The 17,972-nt window shown below is 39.8% G+C and overlaps 1 protein-coding gene across 3 annotated transcripts in view; it reads right to left on the reverse strand.

The window, feature by feature from the left end:
* The window catches only part of cacnb2a (calcium channel, voltage-dependent, beta 2a), a 155,533-nt gene that overhangs the window by 107,644 nt on the left and 29,917 nt on the right, over positions 1-17,972 (reverse strand). The window contains exon 1 of one of the 3 annotated variants that reach the window (XM_030123126.1): positions 3,925-4,271. The exons of the other annotated variants lie outside the window; for them this stretch is intronic. Within the exon in view, the coding sequence (XP_029978986.1) occupies positions 3,925-3,960 (36 nt within the window). The 5' untranslated portion in view covers positions 3,961-4,271. Of the gene's footprint in view, positions 1-3,924; positions 4,272-17,972 lie in introns of those variants that run through there. 3 annotated transcript variants of the gene reach the window in all.

The raw sequence follows: 17,972 nt of genomic DNA on the forward strand, positions 1-17,972 counted from the left end.
GTATTTTTTTCATGGTACAGTATTTTTCAGAAGGTTTATGGTGACAGTTAAAGATGGTCTGGACGTTTTCTCCTTTTTGATGGTACATTTTCAGTAGCTGTTAATAATTAATGTCTGTGGATTAAAAACATGTTCTGTTTATTCTAAACCCTCCAAACAGCAGACTCTGTATGTGCGTACCCTCTGCCTGTGTTCTTACACTCGTCTGCTTCCAGTGACACACAGACCTTCTAAACTGCAGTCAGTGGACAGAAGAACCATGACGTCAGCAGTTACTGAACTCCTGTGTACATTCAACTGAGTTCTGGTCTCGATTAGAAAGTTATATTCAGTGCAAAGTTAAAATAAGTGTGAAGATAGAATGTAAAAACTATCACTTATTTTGATCACAATAATGACAAAATTGAATTTTTTTCTTAATTTATTAATTTTGTTTGGGAAATTTCACATCCACAAAAGTAGAGTGTCCAAAGTAACTCCGTTTTATTCGTTTTAATTGTGAATTTAAGGAATACATCAAAGCATTGAGATATTTAAATTAGATGAAGAGCATAAAAAGTGTCAAGTTATATGATATGTGGTTTAAAAAGGAAGAGAGTTAATGTTAGTTTTACTTTATTGGAACTTCTTTATTTATTTTTCTTATGTTGATTTATGTATTTTTGTTATTTATTCGACTGTTGAGAGCATATGTCTGTCTTTTTTTTTTTTTTTTTGTACACTTCAATTGGAGTTTGCACACTGTCCTGCCTTTATGGACAATGAACATGTGGTTGTGCAATGTTTGTGCCTTTTTTTGTATATTGAATATTTGAATAAAACAAATTAAAAAAAATAAATAAATAAAGTAGTTACTGAACTGAACCTGATGTTTGCTTTATATGGTAGCAAGAGAATTTTAAAGTCTATTCTCTGAGAGACAGGGAGCCAGTGTAGAGACCTCAGAACTGGACTGATGTGGTCCACTCTCTTGGTCTTAGTGAGGACTGGACCAGCAGCATTCTGGATCAGCTGCAGACATCTGATAGACTTTTTAGGCAGACCAGAGAAGATACTGTTACAGTAGTCAACTCAACTGAAGATAAACGCATGGAAAAGTTTTTCAAGGTCCTGCTGCGACATCAGTCCTTTAATCCTAGAAATATTCTTGAGGTGATAGTAAGCTGACTTTATAATTGTTTGTATTCGGTTTTTAAACTTCAGGTCTGACTCCATGACAACACCCAGATTCCTGGCCTGGTCTGAGGTTTTGAACTGAAGTGACTGGAGCTGCATGCTGATTTTAAGACGGTCCTCCTTGGGTCCAAAAATGACTACTTCTGTTTTTTTCTCTGTTTAACTATAGAAAATTATGGCCCATCCATTCAGATGTTTGCTCCATGCATTTACCCAGTGCTTATATGGGGCTATGGTCACCTGGGGACATTGAAATGTAGAGCTGTGTGTCATCTGCATAGTTATGGTAATCTATTTTGTTTTTTTCTATGATCTGAGCCAGTGGAAGCATGTAGATGTTGAATAGAAGGGGCCCCAGGGTGGAGCCTTGGGGGACTCCACATGTAATTTTGGTCTGCTCATATTTAAAGTTACCTATTGACACAAAATAATCCCTGCCCTTTAAGTAGGATGCAAACCAATCAAGAACTGTGCCAGATAGTCCCACCCAGTTTTCCAATCGATCAAGTCATATATCCTGGTCGACTGTGTTGAATGCAGCACTGAGGTCCAGTAACACTAAAATTGAACATCTGCCATGATCTGTGTTTAGCTAAGGCTAATCGCTAACTTACTGGCTTGGTAAAATGATAAACTTCATCAAGAGCTAATTAACAACATCATTTTACAGTGTTGTTGATTGAATCTATCTATGACTACAGTGGACATAGATGTCTGTCAGGGGGATAAAATGTTTTATTGAATAAACACAAACTCTAAAAGTCCAACGTAATATCATGACTTAAATGTAAATATATTAAACGTAAATATATACACACCACTTTTAATTGGTGTGTTATCTGTATGCATTATAAGCTTCTCGCGTGTATGTTCATGCAGCGTCAAATACCAGGCACTGAGGGTTTGGGTTAGAGTTATGTGAACTGGAGATCTTAGCGTCAATTGACATGAGAGTAAATGCCGTTGAATAACATGCGAAAGGTCGAAAATGCGTACGTATAGCACGCTAAATGCCATAAGAACTGACGTGACATACAACACGATTTCATGAGATCAGTCTCAAAAGTCAAACTCAGCAGGTGAGCAAAGACCTGTCAATCAAAGCCCAACATGGCAGACATGACGCTCCTCTTCATAGACTGTATTTCATCTAGTTTCAACTTTAATACACTTCTGCATTGGCTTCCTTTTGGAGCTGAGGTCGTTGTCCCTTGGCATGAAATGTACACTACCAGTCAAAAGTTTGGACTCACCTGGTTCTTCTTTATTTTCATGACTATTTACATTGTAGATTCTCACTAAAGGCATCAAAACTATGAATGAACACATATGGAATTATGGAGTTTTAAAAAAAGGTGTGACATAACTCAAAGCATGTTTTATATTTTAGATTCTTCAAAATAGTCACATTTTGCTTTTATTACGGTTTTGCACATTCTTGGCATTCTCTCGATGAGATTCATGAGGTAGACACCTGAAATGTTTTCCAAAAGTCTTGGAGGAGTTCCCAGTGATGCTGAGCACTTGTTGGCCATCTGTGGTCCATCTCATGCCATTTAAATGAGAAGGTGAGTCCAAACTTTTGACTGGTAGTGTAAGTAGCAAAGGTAACTGGCAAAACGATTCAGTTTATACCTTTTCATGACAGAGAAAACATTACATTTATTTTTTAAGCAAATTATTTTAAGGTACTCAACTTTGTGGGTCTATCTGTGCAGAATCCGGTTCAATCTGAGGACAGGGAGCCGGTCTGCGCAGAGCAGCAGCATGACATATGTACCATATGGTTGGGATGAGCAAAAGTAGAGCAGTGTTTCCCTCCGGAGGAAAATACATAAGCACATCTCAGTTTATGCACACGTGCACATGTACAATACACTGGACCAAAAATGCAAAGTAGTAACCACGGCAAACATCAACGCCTGTTTTGGAGAACACAACATATGGCGTACTGCGATCTAGGCTGGAGTGTTTACCTGCAGGTTCATCACATCATCACTGTGCAATTGTGTCACTTGCACCTGTACAGTAGCTCCACCAGGAGAGATGACGAATTACGTAACACAAAGGCTGAGCTGAGCGGCTGCAAGTCAAGCAACTGCACAACCAGAACGACTATTTTAACAAATTCAATACACAGACAAGAACTGGATGATGTAGTAAACTCTAACCTCTTCTCCACACCCCGCCCCCATTTTCCCAAGTAGCTGATTTCATCCTCGCAAAGCCACTCTCACTCTAATCCGCCCTGATCCGTCTGCACTGGCAAAGAATCAGATATCAAACTCACACACATTAAAAAACCTTGGACATCATAGATAGATAGGCAGCTAGATAAACTGTGATTTACTTATTGAAATAATTTTTACCGTTACTTCATATCTGTGCATGTTCTTTCTGCGCTTTGTCTTGGACTTAGTCTGTAATTTCAGTCCTTTTCCTTGTAACATGGGCAGAGTTGGCAGACTGATAACCAGATTTCATAAAGTGGGCATGTAGTAGCTTGTAGTTATATAATACTTAAATCTCTAAGCCTCTCTTTGGAATAGTCATTGGGCACAGGAGAATCAGAAACCAATAGAACTATAATGCAGTAGGTTTTGCATAATCTGTTAAATCAGAAAATCTTATCAATAGTCATAGAAAATGTTACGTGGGTTCAGTTGCTTTGAATGAAGATAAATCACATATAAAAGTTACAAACAACAGAGCAGAGGATACACCCCACAGCAAACACACCCCACTTACCCATGAGACATTTTTATTCTTGGTTTGTTTGATCATTTCAACGCCTGTATCACGGACAGAGGAGCCCCCTCCTCAGCAGAGTTCAGCCCCACAGCCTGGTGCATGGGCCGGTCTGGGCAGGCTCAGGGGGGACGGCCATAGGTCATCGACCCTCCAAACCTGCAAGCACGAGCTGCCTCCTCTGACAGAATCCAGCATCTGTCAGGTGGATCAGAGTCTGACGAGGAGGAGGAGGAGGAGGAGGAGGCGGAAGACGAAAAGGGGCAAAGTTTTCAAAGCCACGAAGTCCAAGATCGTGTAAGAAATATCCTGCAAAAGTCTGAGTGTGTGCCCCCTGACAGCACACAGCGACCTGATGGACTGATTATGTATTCACGCTGAGTATGAATATGAAACATCCAAGCAGGTTTAACCCCGCCCTGCTGAGCCTCGGCATGCACCCAATCGCGGAGCAGATCTTTGTGGCCAGCTCCCGAGGGTGAGCTTATAGAAGCATAAAGGATGAACATACTGAGTCTCTGGAGGCAGAACACAGGGGCTCGACTCTGATCGACACTTTCGGACATCAGGGACGTTAAAAAAAACACAACCTCACGTTCTTAAGGTCGTCAGATTTTTATGAAGCACTTCTCTTTTTCCTAAACACTCGTCCCTTCTCAAGTTTGTCTCAAGGGTTCTCATCCTGCTGGTACCTGTTGTCATGACATCGCTTTGCTAAGAGACAAGTACAGAGATGAGCATCCACAACAGAACGGGACTCCTTTTCCTCTTTCTTTTCTGTTCATTCAGTTGTGGAATTGAACCTTGACTTAATATCAAATCTACTTCCCAACATTAGTGTGATCTTTAAATGCGGCGCTGACCTTCTCTATTTAACATCTGCAGTGGAACTCACTTTTGTCTTGTGTTAAAACTAGAATGGCTCATAAAACAGGGGTGTCAAACTCATTTTAGTTCAGGGGCCACATTCAGCTAAATTTGATCTGCAGTGGGCCGAACTAGTAAAATAATAACATAATTATATATAAATAATGTCAACTCCAAACTTTTCTGTATGTTTTAGAGTGAAAAAAGTAAATTTGCATTATGAAAAGGTTTACATCTACAAACTATCCTTCAAAAGATATGAATAACATGAACAAATTGAGAAAAATAAGTGTCATTTTAACAATATTCTGCCTCAGTTTATCATTTCCACATGTACATTATAACTTACAGATCACAGTGGATCTACAAATACACAAACATTTAATAACAGGCAGAATCTTGTTAAAATTGTACTTACTTCTCTTAAGACATTTTAGGTTTGCTCAGGTTACTCATATTTTTTGCAAAATTATATTTTGTTTTAGTGTAAATAGACGAAAATATTTACATTTACAAAGTAAACATTTTGGAGTTGTCATTATTTATGTGTTATTATGATAGTATTTTACTAAATCCTGCCCGCTTGAGATTGAATTGGTCTGAATGTGGAACCTGAACTAAAAGGATTGTTAACATCTTAGTGTAATTTTTGCATTTCACAAGTTCATCCCAAGGGCCGGAGTGGACCCTTTGGCGGGCCGGATTTGGCCCCCGGGCCACATGTTTGACACCTGTGTCATAAAACATCAGTGAGTGTATCTTCAAATTTAAGCTGCATTTATGTGGAACTGAGCAGCACATCTCCTGATCTCTAGCAGACTACAAACTGTATAAACAAGCTGCAGTTGAACTGGAATAAAAAGGTGCCAGTGCTCTTAAAACAAAAGCCAGTTTTTATGGGGAAGGTGTGTTTTTAGTTGGTCTGGTTTATTTTTATTCTACAGCTGCACAAACTCTTAGCTCTTTTACAAACATACATAAAACAACCAGTGTTTCTAGAAATCCTGTTTTGAATACAAGCCTTTCTACAGCTCATGATCCATTTTTAACTCCCTTCCTTCCTGAGTGTCCTTTTAATTAATTGTCTGTAGTATCCATATGGGCCGACAGCCCTCCTCTGGTGCACAAGGTTGTCTGAATCTCTCCTCTGTTAATTGGCCTCAAAAAACAGCTGCTCCTGTTTTAAGTGATGCTCGACTTGGCCGTGTCTGAGGTGCCAGTTTAACACACAGCCCCTTTCGATTCTCTAATGACAGCAGAATGTCCACTTTCCTGCAGATTTTAAACCGTCTGTGGGTGGTTATGGGAGAGGACTGACAATAGATGACTTTATCAGAAACAAAGGAGGAAAAGATGGGATGAGATTAAAAAAAAAAAAAAGAAACATTGGGTACAATTACATGATGTTTTTTAAATCCGATTTATTTTTCCAGAAGAAATTAATTCGGAACTAAAGTATTTTCTCTTCTGTTTACATGGAAATGTTAAACCCGAATAAAGGTTTACATGAGGTATTAATGAGGTAGATAAGTGAGCAAAAGGGTTCTCGCAGCCCTTCTGTTAGCTTAGCTTAGCATAGTCACTGCATTCCCATGGTCACACGTAGCCAATTTTTTAAAGGTGATTTGTCGTCTTTTGTCAGTGATTTTCTGAAATCCGATTCTCCCTAATTATTTCTTTAGATCTGCGACTTACTGCACTCATACAATCTTGGGACTGTTGTGTTGACGGAAGTTGGAAAACCTTTTTGTTGGAAGGGATGCATGCGCTAAATTAGCTTTGCTTTACCGTTTTAGCTTTGCATTAGTTTTTATTTCCCAAGATTTTCTTACTGCAGTAAGTCACATGACCATGATTTGAGCCTCAGTTTGTGATCATATTGACCCCAGCGGACTAAAGGAATGATTAGGGAGAACTGAATTTCACAAAATCACTTATAAAATACTACAAATCACCGATAAAAGCCTGGCTACGTCTGACCAGAGGAATGAAGCGATTATGCTAAGCTAGGCTAAGCTAAGCTAACGGAAGGGCTGCGAGAACAAGGCAATTGGTGCACTGCAGTGCAAACTGATTTGCCCACTTACCGAACTCATTAGTTCATGACAAATGAATGAATAAAAAAACAAGTGGTGAACTCTTCCTTCAGGGTTTTCCAGGCTGGTAGATCCCATCAGAATAGCCCACTGGAACGGTTTGGTAAGACTAGACTGCATTGCATATTCTTCCGCTACCACAGAACGTGTGCGTCATCGCGACAGGACAAGACAACGAGCATGTGCAGAATGGAAGGAATAAAGTCCAAACGGAATAAAGGGTTTACATGTAAGAGGAATAATTTAGACCGGAATTAAAAGGGGATTAAACCAGTGACTTTAATCGGGTTTAAATTTAATCTGAACTTTTCTTTTTTAACTGGAATAAGGTGTTTACATGGGCATTTGAAATAGGATCAGAGGTGATTTCTCACAGACTGCAAGGGAAGCCCAGCTTTCCCTAAAATTACGTAAATTAAATGGTTAAATATGTTCGGTTGTGTTGACATTTCATTGACTACAAATGTGTTAGAACACGTTCATCTCACAGACAAGTTCGTTCAGAATCAGCTTTATCACAAATCAACGAACGCAATATTGTTCACTTCTCATACATTCTCGTTGCGCTGTTTTCTCATTCGATCTCTGCTCAGTGCATTTGCCCGTAGACGCTCAGCGTCCATGCACTTCAATGGGACTGAGTGGAACAGTTTTTTTCATTGTCTCAAAACTGGACGGTAAGTGGATAAATACCACGATGTTGTCCCGCCCCCGGACGCCGGGCGTCTCTGGGGGTGAATGGAGCTGTGGGCGGAGCTCGGCTGGGCTGGACGCCAGAATCCCACGTGCTGATTGGAGGATCAGTTGAAAGGCTGAATCCCGTTTGATTGACAGCTGTTTTCAGATCTACTCCTTCACTGACACAGTTCAGTTTAATACCACCGCGCGTTCTGCTGTGAAATGGAGAGAGAAACCACTACGAAATTACTCGTTCATTTCTTACACTGTAAATAAAACACACTCATTGTACTTCCTTGTTTCAATTTAACATAATTTCACTGTTTTCTTGTTTCAGTTAGATAATTTAATCATTTCTTGTTCGAGTTTAATATCGTTTTGTAGATAGTTAAATCAATCATACTGTCGGCTAGGTCGTTGTGAAAGGAGCATCTCTAGTTCAAAAAGGCTGAAGTCTTACACCCACAACACACTGGGCCAAGGCCGTCTAAGCAGCCTAGCTCTGCTGGACATTCAGAGGACACTGGTCCAGTCCCTGGAAAAGACACCTACTTGGTACGATAAGGTCACTGAGCATTTTCTTAAAAAGGAACAGAGGGCCGAATGTATGTTTAAATAACGACAATTTTTTTTTATGTAAGCCGACAATGAGCTTCCCCTGTCTGAAGGACAAGCAGCCGCCACTGAATAGGATCTAACCTTTAATCAGTTTAAACCAGGAATAAAAGTTGTCATGTAAACGCATGGATCATGGACGAAGAAGTGGAATATCCAAGCGAACTTTGTGTCTCTTTTTGATAGATTCATAAAGACTAAATGACTCTAAAAAAGCAGCAGAGGATCCACTCCAGACTGATTTCTTGCTCCATGTGCTGTAGTATAACGTAACAGTATGAATAGATGGACTTACTCCAGACCTCAAAGCAGCTGTTTTCCACTGATAGCATTAAACCAGCCAATATGACGGGCTGGAGGGAGCGTCTTCATATGCATGAGCCCTAGAGCTGCACAATATATTGTCTGAACATTATCGTCGCAGTGTACGTGTGCACAATAGTCACATCGCAGGTCCTGCAGTGTAGGAGGTAAATGAACTCAATGTGTTCTCATCTAATTTCAACCTGGGCACCTGACACACACTGCACACAGTGATCCACCAATCACAATTGTTCTTAATCAGTTTGCCAAAGCAGACCACGCCTCTTCACATGGAGTGAGTCGCTGGTACCAACATTGAAAAATAGCAACAAACCAGAGAAAATCACTGAAAACGAACACTTGGTGCCAAAAAGAAAAGCAACATCAGTTATCTGGAATTATTTCGGCTACAAGAAGGATGATTCTGAAACACGTGTTCTGTGTCGATAGTTTCTTGCACCTGCTGCCACAAGAGGAAACACGACTAATTTGTTTGACCATTTACGTCAGCGCCACACAGCTATTATATCCTCCTGAGTATTTTTGTCATATCATAATATATATCGCAGGGTTAAAAAAAATTCCAATGTCAGTTTTTTCCAATATTGTGCAGGTCTAATTAGCCCCCCTGACTCTATATGTCACTGATTTAAAAAAAAATCTGAAATCAGAAATGTCACTAACTGTTAATTTTAGTCAGCTTTGCAAATGATTTAAAGCAGTATCCAGGAAAGTCAGTGTTGAATATCAAAAGATATTAACCCATAAAGACCCAGTGCTAATTATGTGGCAGTTCCCAAATAAATGTTTCTATTGATTTAACCTTTCTTAAGTGATTTATCGCCATTTATAATTATATTATCCTCTGTGTTTTGCAATTTTCACCGTAAATCATATATTTTCCTATATAAATGAATGAATGAATATTTTATTTAAGTGTCAAACACTTACATGCCCAGCCCATATAGGCTTATATAACACTATTGACTTCAAAAACAGGAAGATGACCAACATATAAAGCATATACTTTTAATACATAAACATATACCTTTTCAACCATGCAAAATTCAGACTTGCACGTACTTGAAGGTAGATTCTGTTCATTTAAATGTTATTTTGTTTTTGTCTTAATTTGATTTGTTTTGTTTTATTTGGTTTCTTTGCATGTTGTGAAAATAAATAAATAAATAAATAAATACTCATCCCAATAACAATGACATCAAATAAGGTCATTTTAGTTCAGGATACAGTTCTCAGTCTAAGTTTCTATGCCTTCCCCATAAATCTTTGCCAAACTATATATTTCATTTTCAAATAACCAACTCAATATATCCCCATCAGGCATCCAAAACAAATCCTATACTTAATTTAGATGTTCATAAAAACTCAGAGGAAATTCATAGATTATTATATCAGAAACAGAGAAAACTGAAGAAAAAGTGACTCTTTCAGCAAAGACATCATTAACTGAACATAAACCCAGTGTGTCCATCCACTGTCATTGATCCAACTCCATGGGTTTTACTGGTGAATCAATGTTGTAGAAGATGACGTGTTTCCACGGTAACTACGGAGCCTCTGAACGTCCAAATGGGTCATATCTGATGACCATGAAAAGATGACAAACTGCACTTTACCCCAATTATTTACATGCATTGGTAGGATTAGTGGATCAATGGGTATTAAACGGTTTAGATCAGTAGATGCTTTTGGTCAGTGGTGGATGTTTGGGTCGTCATGGGTTACCCATAAAGACCCAAATGTCCACTGGCTCCATAGAGAACGTGGAAACACTGTCATTTTCTTAAGAAATCTCAGGTTGTTTACATTATTCATATTTTAAAGGAAACTTTGTAGACATAAACATTTTCATAATGTAATTTTACTTTATTCACTGTTATTATTTTGCTGGTTCAGCCCACTTGAGATCATAGTGGACTGAATGTGATCCATGAACTAAAATGAGTTTGACAGCCCTGATCTAGAAGATGAACTGTTTCTGAAAATGAATGAAGTAATGTCGGATCTGACATTGACCTTTGACCTTTCTGTGAAACTTTTAGTGACACAAATCAGATGACATAGGGATGTCTTAGGGATTTTTCCTGCCCTTGACCTTTGACCTTTTATGCAAAGTGTAATCACCTACAGTCACATCAAGATCTCACAAAATCAACAAGTAATCACATTCTACTTTCAGAACTGAACGATTCAAGAGATGTTTTAATTCTCAAAAGTAAAACCTGATTTTCTGAGTCCATACCATTCTGCTTTTATAGTTGCTATATATGGAAATATCAAATGTAGTTTCACATTTCATAGAAAAATGAATCGATCAGAAATAATTAATGAAACTACTGTTCCACTACGATGATCAATTGAAGTAACACATTGAGCTACAATGTGCTACAACATACCATTAATCATTTTATAGATGTAGTTTAAACTCTGAGGGGTACACTGCATCTTCCCCCCCATGACTTCACTATTTCCAGACCAATGAGGGGTTGAAATCTCAATAGTCGTAACTGAACCAGTGTGAGCGGACCCAGATTAAGCACAGCGTCCCTGACATCAGTGTTTCCAGGCTGGAGTGGAGCTATACTCAACATAAACCTCTGCAGATACAGTGTACATCACACTTTCCAGTCTCATGGTGAGGTGATAGATTATGTAAAAGTAGTAAAAAAAAAAAGTCCATCTAAATCCGAGACATTCCTCCGTGGCCAATTAGCCGCTCGGTTTCCGGACGTTTCTACAGTATATTCTCTGGAAAAGTCTAAGAATTTGCGAGCGCTGCCAAGGAAACCCTGCTCCAGTCTGGTCCTTGTTGGCCCGACACTCCTCCCTGGGCGTCCTTCCCAATGCCTGGAAAACTGGGAATTCCAGGTCACACTTTTGTCATGGGAGATTAGCTCACACGTAAGCTTTTCTGGTATTTTCTGGGAAATATTACACTCCTCTTTGTAATACCCCTGTGATTTTCTTTTCTTTGCTCATTCTTTTATGGAGTTCCTTTTATTTCCAGAAGCCAAGAACATACTTAGACTTTCAGGAAATACGTAACACTGACTCTTGAAGCTGTCGGTGACAATTAGCTGATTATATACCCGCATATTTTCAGACACCTGCAACATATTAGTGATGATAGAAATGTACTCTGCTGCCACATGCATCAAAGGTTTACCAACTATAACTGTCTATGCGTTTCTTTGGCCCCCTGCCGACACCGACTTCCTCAAATTCTTAGATTAGCACTGGCTACCGCTGCTGCATCACGGCAAGCAGAGGAGCGTAGAAAACAAAGGGGAGTTGGGTGAGGTGGGGGGGTGGGGGTTAGAGTTGGGCCTTCTGTCTTCAATTAGCTGAGTTTCCATGAGGAGTGTCTGGGACCGACTACTCAGTCTGTCAGACGGAGTCCCATCCGGCAAAGTCTCCGTGCTCCACATACCATCAAGAGCGGAATTGTGTTCTGCCCCATTTCATACGTAAAGCAGCGGTTTGGGGTCCCATATTGGAAACATGTGAGAGGGGTGTCACGGCAGCCGAGGTCCTCTGAAGGTCTACAGTTGCCGGACCGTCCTCTGGAAGCCAAAAGAGACCCCAAACAGCTTGAACTGCACTCATATTAATTTCAACAAGCTTCGGATGTGCACAGCAATTAAGCACAAACATATGTTGCCTGTGACCGTCTAGTGCACTGAACGGTTTGTTTTCATGCAAACACCTTACACAAGGGGCTTAGACGGTCCGGTGTGGAGTATCAACAGCTGGTTCTACACTAATCCACTCATCAGTTAAATTAAAGCTTACTCATTTGTAAAGTCAACCATGACCCGGTCTACCCCCGGCGCACATCACAAAATTCAGAATCGGACATCGTTGCACGTCACAGCATTTGTCTTCTCGGCGGTATCTAGGATAAAGTCTGTATCCAGGTTTAGGAGTCTTTAAAGTCCACATTGCTAGACAGAATACGTCATAGTGGGCTCACAAGTCCTGGTCCTTTTTCAAAGGTTCCTCCAAATGTGACGAAGAAAGCTGAAAGCTCTTGGCTGAGTATGAAGGACGCAATTGGTAGCAGACATGATATCATACTATATATATTCTATTGTGAGCACTTTACTTTTTTTCTTTTTTTCCTTCATGGTGCATTCAAGTGATCCTCATTACTCCTTCAAACTAGTGAATATCACACAGATATGTTCTCTTTATCAGGTGTGAAGCCCACTGAGGAAAAACCAGATGTTAGAAATTAACTTTTTTCCCCCAATTTGATGCTTTATTTGCTTGTTATCTGCAAGATTATTATCGTTAACGAAAAGTAACGAAATGACGAAAACTAGAATTGTAAAAACATTTTCGTAAACTGAAATAAATAAAAACTATAATTAAAAGAAAAAATGATAACTAACTGAAACTGTATTGTGTGCTTACAAAACTAACTAAAACTTGTAAAAAATTACGGCTAAAATTCCCTTTGTTTTCGTCTTTGTCAATGTCGGATTGATATAAAATTGATTTATTTCCCTCAAGCAATTTTAGCTGCTGGCACCATATGATATTTAACGGTCTGTCACTTCTCGTCACTTGTGGTTTAGAGTCATCTTCTTGTTCCCACTCTACCTGGAAACATGGAGACAGAAGTTGGGAGAAAGCAGCAGAGTCCTGTCTGGGATTTATTTGAATTTGACAGCGAAGAAGATAAAAGATGTAAAAAAAAACACTAAACTAAAACTAAGCATTTAGAAAATAACAAAAACTAATAAAAACTAGCAAACCTGCTCTAAAAACTAATTAAAACGAACTGAATTAGAGAAAAAAAAGACAAAACTAAATAAAACTAAACTATAATACAAAATCCAAAATTATTATAACCTTGGTTATCTGCTGATGTACTGAAGTTAAAATCCAAAACTGCACATGAAATTCATAAATACCTCTCCATCTTTTCCTCTGATATTTCAACTTTGCCACTTTATAGTAATTTGATCAGTTTTACTTTACCCACTAAACAAAGCCACCTGAATGCATGAGTGTGATACAGACTGATATGATGCTGCACGATATAAAACTTCACCCATCTATGTCTACTAGTGTTGCCATGGCAATGATTTAATTCATCTAAGACAGGGGTATCAAACTCATTTTAGTTCAGGGGTCACATTCAACTAAATTTGATCTGAAGTGGGCTGGACCAGTAAAACAATAACATAATAATATATCCATAATGCCAACTCCAAACTTTTCTCCATGTTTTAGAGTGAAAAAATTAAATTTACATTTTGAGAAGGTTTACATACAAATTATCCTTTCAAAAGATGTCAATAACATGAACAAACTGAAAAAAAATAAGTGTATTTTTAACAATATTATGCCTCAGTTTATCATTTACACATGTTCATTATAACTTATAGATACAGTGGATCTACAAATACGTAAAACATTTAATATCAGGTAGAATATTGGTAAAATTATACTTACTTCTCTTAAGACATTTCAGGTTGTTCATATTTGTTCAGATTATTCAATTTTTTTGCAAAATTATACTTTGTTTTAGTGAAAATACATGAAAATAGTTACATTTACAAAGAGAAAAATTTGGAGTTGTCATTATTTCTATGTTATTAGGATAGTATTTTACTGGTCCTGCCCACTTGAGATTGAATTTGTCTGAATGTGGAACCTGAACTAAAAGGATTTTTATTTTCTTAGTGTAATTTTTGCATTTCACAAATTCATCCTAAGGGCCGGACTGGACCCTTTGGCGGGCCGGATTTGGCCCCCGGGCTGCATGTTTGACACCTGTGATCTAAGACAATGAAATTAAAAAACTTCTTGCTATGAAAGCCACTTAGCTGTAAAGGTTTTGAGGCATCCCGTCTCTCTGTGGATATGATTTGTTTGTGCATTTATGAGTATGTGTGATGTGAGAGACAGAGTCCAGGTGTAACATGGCCATCTAGTGGTAAAGCACTAATAGGATCATCCTCATCTGCAGTGCTGGAGGACGGTTTGAATAAGGGGGATAACACCGTCATTTTTAAATTTCCCTTTTTTGTAATCAGTGTTGTCATTTATGTTATTGTCACTTACGTTAAAACCATCTTTCAGTTAGCCTCATGACAGAGTTACCATGTAAAAGCCTGCACTGGAGGAAAAATACACATATTGTGGCACTTCACATTTCATAGTATTCCTTTTCATAAGCTGCAACTTTTTGTTTCCATTGCATAACCGTCCAAAATCCAATCATACACATGCACTCTCTTGATTCCAGACACTAGCGCACATAAGACACATGACACAAACCAGAAAAACCCAATAAAAAGTCCAACTGTCGACAAAGCATGTGCCTGCGAAGTGAACCCGCTGCATTTGAAAACATCACAACCTCGGCTCTGTGTCCAAACTGCGGAATGAATCTGAAATTAAAGATTTATTGTGTCTGGGCGGCATGCACGATGAGAACAGAGCTCTGCAGAAAACTGTCAGCAGGAGAGTGCAAGTGAAATGTTTCAGCTCCTGCAGAATTCAGGACAGAAATCCACCAGTGAACAGATCCAGGGAGAAACCTGGCAAGCATCCACTGTCCGTTCAGTGTGGGTCTGTGGAGCACGCACATATGTGGATGCAACAGTGACATTTACAGTGAAGTTGTGCATTATGTGCAAACAGCTGGAGCCTGCATACAGACGCATGGCATCTCTGAATTATTCAACCGTTATGGCACAATCATAATAGAGCGCATTAAGCAAATTAATCTAAACATACGACTGACGGCTTCATCAGCTTTCCTTAATCTCTCTTTTGCACGCACGCTCACATCAAACCCATGAAATAAATCAAACTCACATATGGAAGCTGTGCTCTCCGACGATGGCCCAGCCCACAGCACGGCATGAAGGGGACCAGGGAGGGGAGGAATGGATGGCCGTCTCACAGACTCCCTGTCAGGCAGCAGCATCCGCTCAGCCTCGATCCATACCTGCACACTGGCCCACCAGGGCGCACGCCACCAAAATACGCAGTGAAGACCACCAGAACAGAGTAGATCCTGGATAGAGGAGGGGACTGAGACGTCTCCAAACCTGCCCTCTACTTCAGTCCTCCGACCCCGGCCCACCCCAACCCCACGTGTGCACCAATTCCCCCTGACTCAGGAACTCTTAAACTGTCAAAAAAAAAAAAAAAAAAAAACTCAGATTGTGACACCCCCACCTCCTCCACGCCTTCTACCCATTCTCAGGTTTGTTGCAGCAGACTGGCCAGAGCTGGGTCTACAGGTCTGGTCTGCGCTGGCTGTTTACCCCCACTCTGAAATCTGTAACAGCTCGGGGCTGCCAAATCCTCTGCAGTGCTGCTGAGAGGTACGGTGGCACAGTAGTTCAGCTGCTGGTGGATTTAGACGCACTCATCACACACAAGTTCCTTCTCAGCGTGGGGAGGTGGAGTTGTGAGTGTCCTTTATTGACCGCTGTCTCTTGCTTCCTAATGGACGGCGCCGCCTCTTAAATTCCCACCTCTTCTCTCTCTTTTCATCCAGTCTGCTCTTAAAGCCTTACTTGCTCTCTTCTTGACTTTGTGCCTTATCTTTCCCTCAGCTTTGACTCCTCTCTAAAGGTCTTCCATTGTGTGGTGATTCATCCTCTTTTCCTCCTTTGCATGTCTTTACTGCTCATACTTTCTCTCTGCTCAGTGGTTTGGACAGAGGCTGCTGGAGTGAGGCAGCTACTGGTTGTTGAATAGACTCCACTCTGCCGTTCGGCTCCAGCGTCTGTGTTTCATGCAGAGAGGCGAGCACAAGCACAACTGTGCCTGTGGTGCAGAGGGACGTCGCCCGCACACTTGGGTCATGCAGGAGTGCTGAGTGTGAACACGGGGCTGGCGTGATCTCTTCTGTCCCGCACCTCTCCTACTCTTCTGCCCTTCCCGTTGCTCTCAGGTGATTGAGCACAGATTGACATGCACCCTCGCTGCTGCATCAGCCAGAAAAATTCATGTTTTATTTAATGGCACATACTGAGATATATGGCAGAAACTGCAGAGGGTAGATTCACACACACAGCATGACCGTGGACGTGTTTGTGCAACTTAACCAGCACCAAGGGCAGATTACTATGAGTACATACAGCATGAGCAATGGACTGAATTTCAATGATTTATTATTGTCTTTTAGCCCAAGTTTCACAGAGCTTATTCGGTAAATTGATGTGTAAATGGTTTAGAAAATACAGATTTCAACCTGAGCATGCTTTAATTATACATAAGTCTAACTTTGTGGTGATGCACATTAACACAACTAGATGTAATGAAAGCAGAGAGATGAAAAAACAAAGAACAAGAATGTTATTTGGTATTTGTAATGACTTCAGGGCTGGTATGTAAACTACAAAAACACATTACATTATTTTTGTCCTTCACGCGAGCATCGGCGGACGTCCTTTTCCTCTATACATTCAATGTCAAACTAAATCTTCATATTATGCTGGGCTGACACTGAAGGATGTAAAACCGGATTGTTTCATGGAGAAGGGCAGCCTGTCTCTATTTCTTACAGTTGTTGTTTTGTCGAAGGAGCTGCACAGTAAATGTACTTTATCATAAAGAAAATAACAACATGATTTGTGCTGTCAGATAGAGCGCCGCTGATATAAGGACAAAGCTGCTCTGTCTCAACAAATCACAAGTGATATTCTTTGTATTCACCAAGACAGGGATATGTTTACAAAGTCCAATATTGTAAAATGATACACCCTAGAGACAAATTAAAAAGGAGACACCGTTGTCGTCTTTGTGCCTGACAGCGTTTCAGGCAGGCGTTCGGCACAGATGTGTGTAACCTGTTGTAAAGCTTTGTGATAATATCAGTATCTATATATCTCAGCTCAGTTTTGACAGACACTCAGCGCCACATAAACACGCCACTACCTTTCATCAGTATTGAAGCTTCTTAGTCTTCTGGCCATATTTCACCGGCTGACATGTGTCTGGAGTGATGGAAAGGCATCATTATAAACAGAGAGCTGTGCACCTTACAGTCAGAGAAGAATCCTATCTATCAGTTAATCTGCCAGAGCCTGTCTCCCTTTGAGAAGTAATCATTACTCAGCTGCTCCGTGGCAAACACTGCAGAGGTCCACGTCAGCAAACTGAAATACAGCCTTGATTATTTAGGTACGTCACAGCATTTCTGGACTGAGCTTCCAAGATTCACCTGAAGCAACGGGTAACTTCAACCAGGACATTTTAGAAAAAAAGTTATGTAAGAATTCATCTCTCTTTTTAATTAATGTGCTGTAATTAGGGATCTAACGATTACCAGTATAACGATAAACCGCGGTAAAATTGCAAACAGTTAGAATTACCGTTAAAATTCTAATTATCATGATAACCGTGTTTGATTACCGCACTTTTCCACGCCAATGTAAAGGTCTGATTTTATGTCAAATATTTGAGTATAGTTTTAAGTTATTACAATTTTAATTT

This window comes from Sphaeramia orbicularis, chromosome 20 (assembly GCF_902148855.1).
Source record: "Sphaeramia orbicularis chromosome 20, fSphaOr1.1, whole genome shotgun sequence".
Classification (NCBI taxonomy): domain Eukaryota; kingdom Metazoa; phylum Chordata; class Actinopteri; order Kurtiformes; family Apogonidae; genus Sphaeramia; species Sphaeramia orbicularis.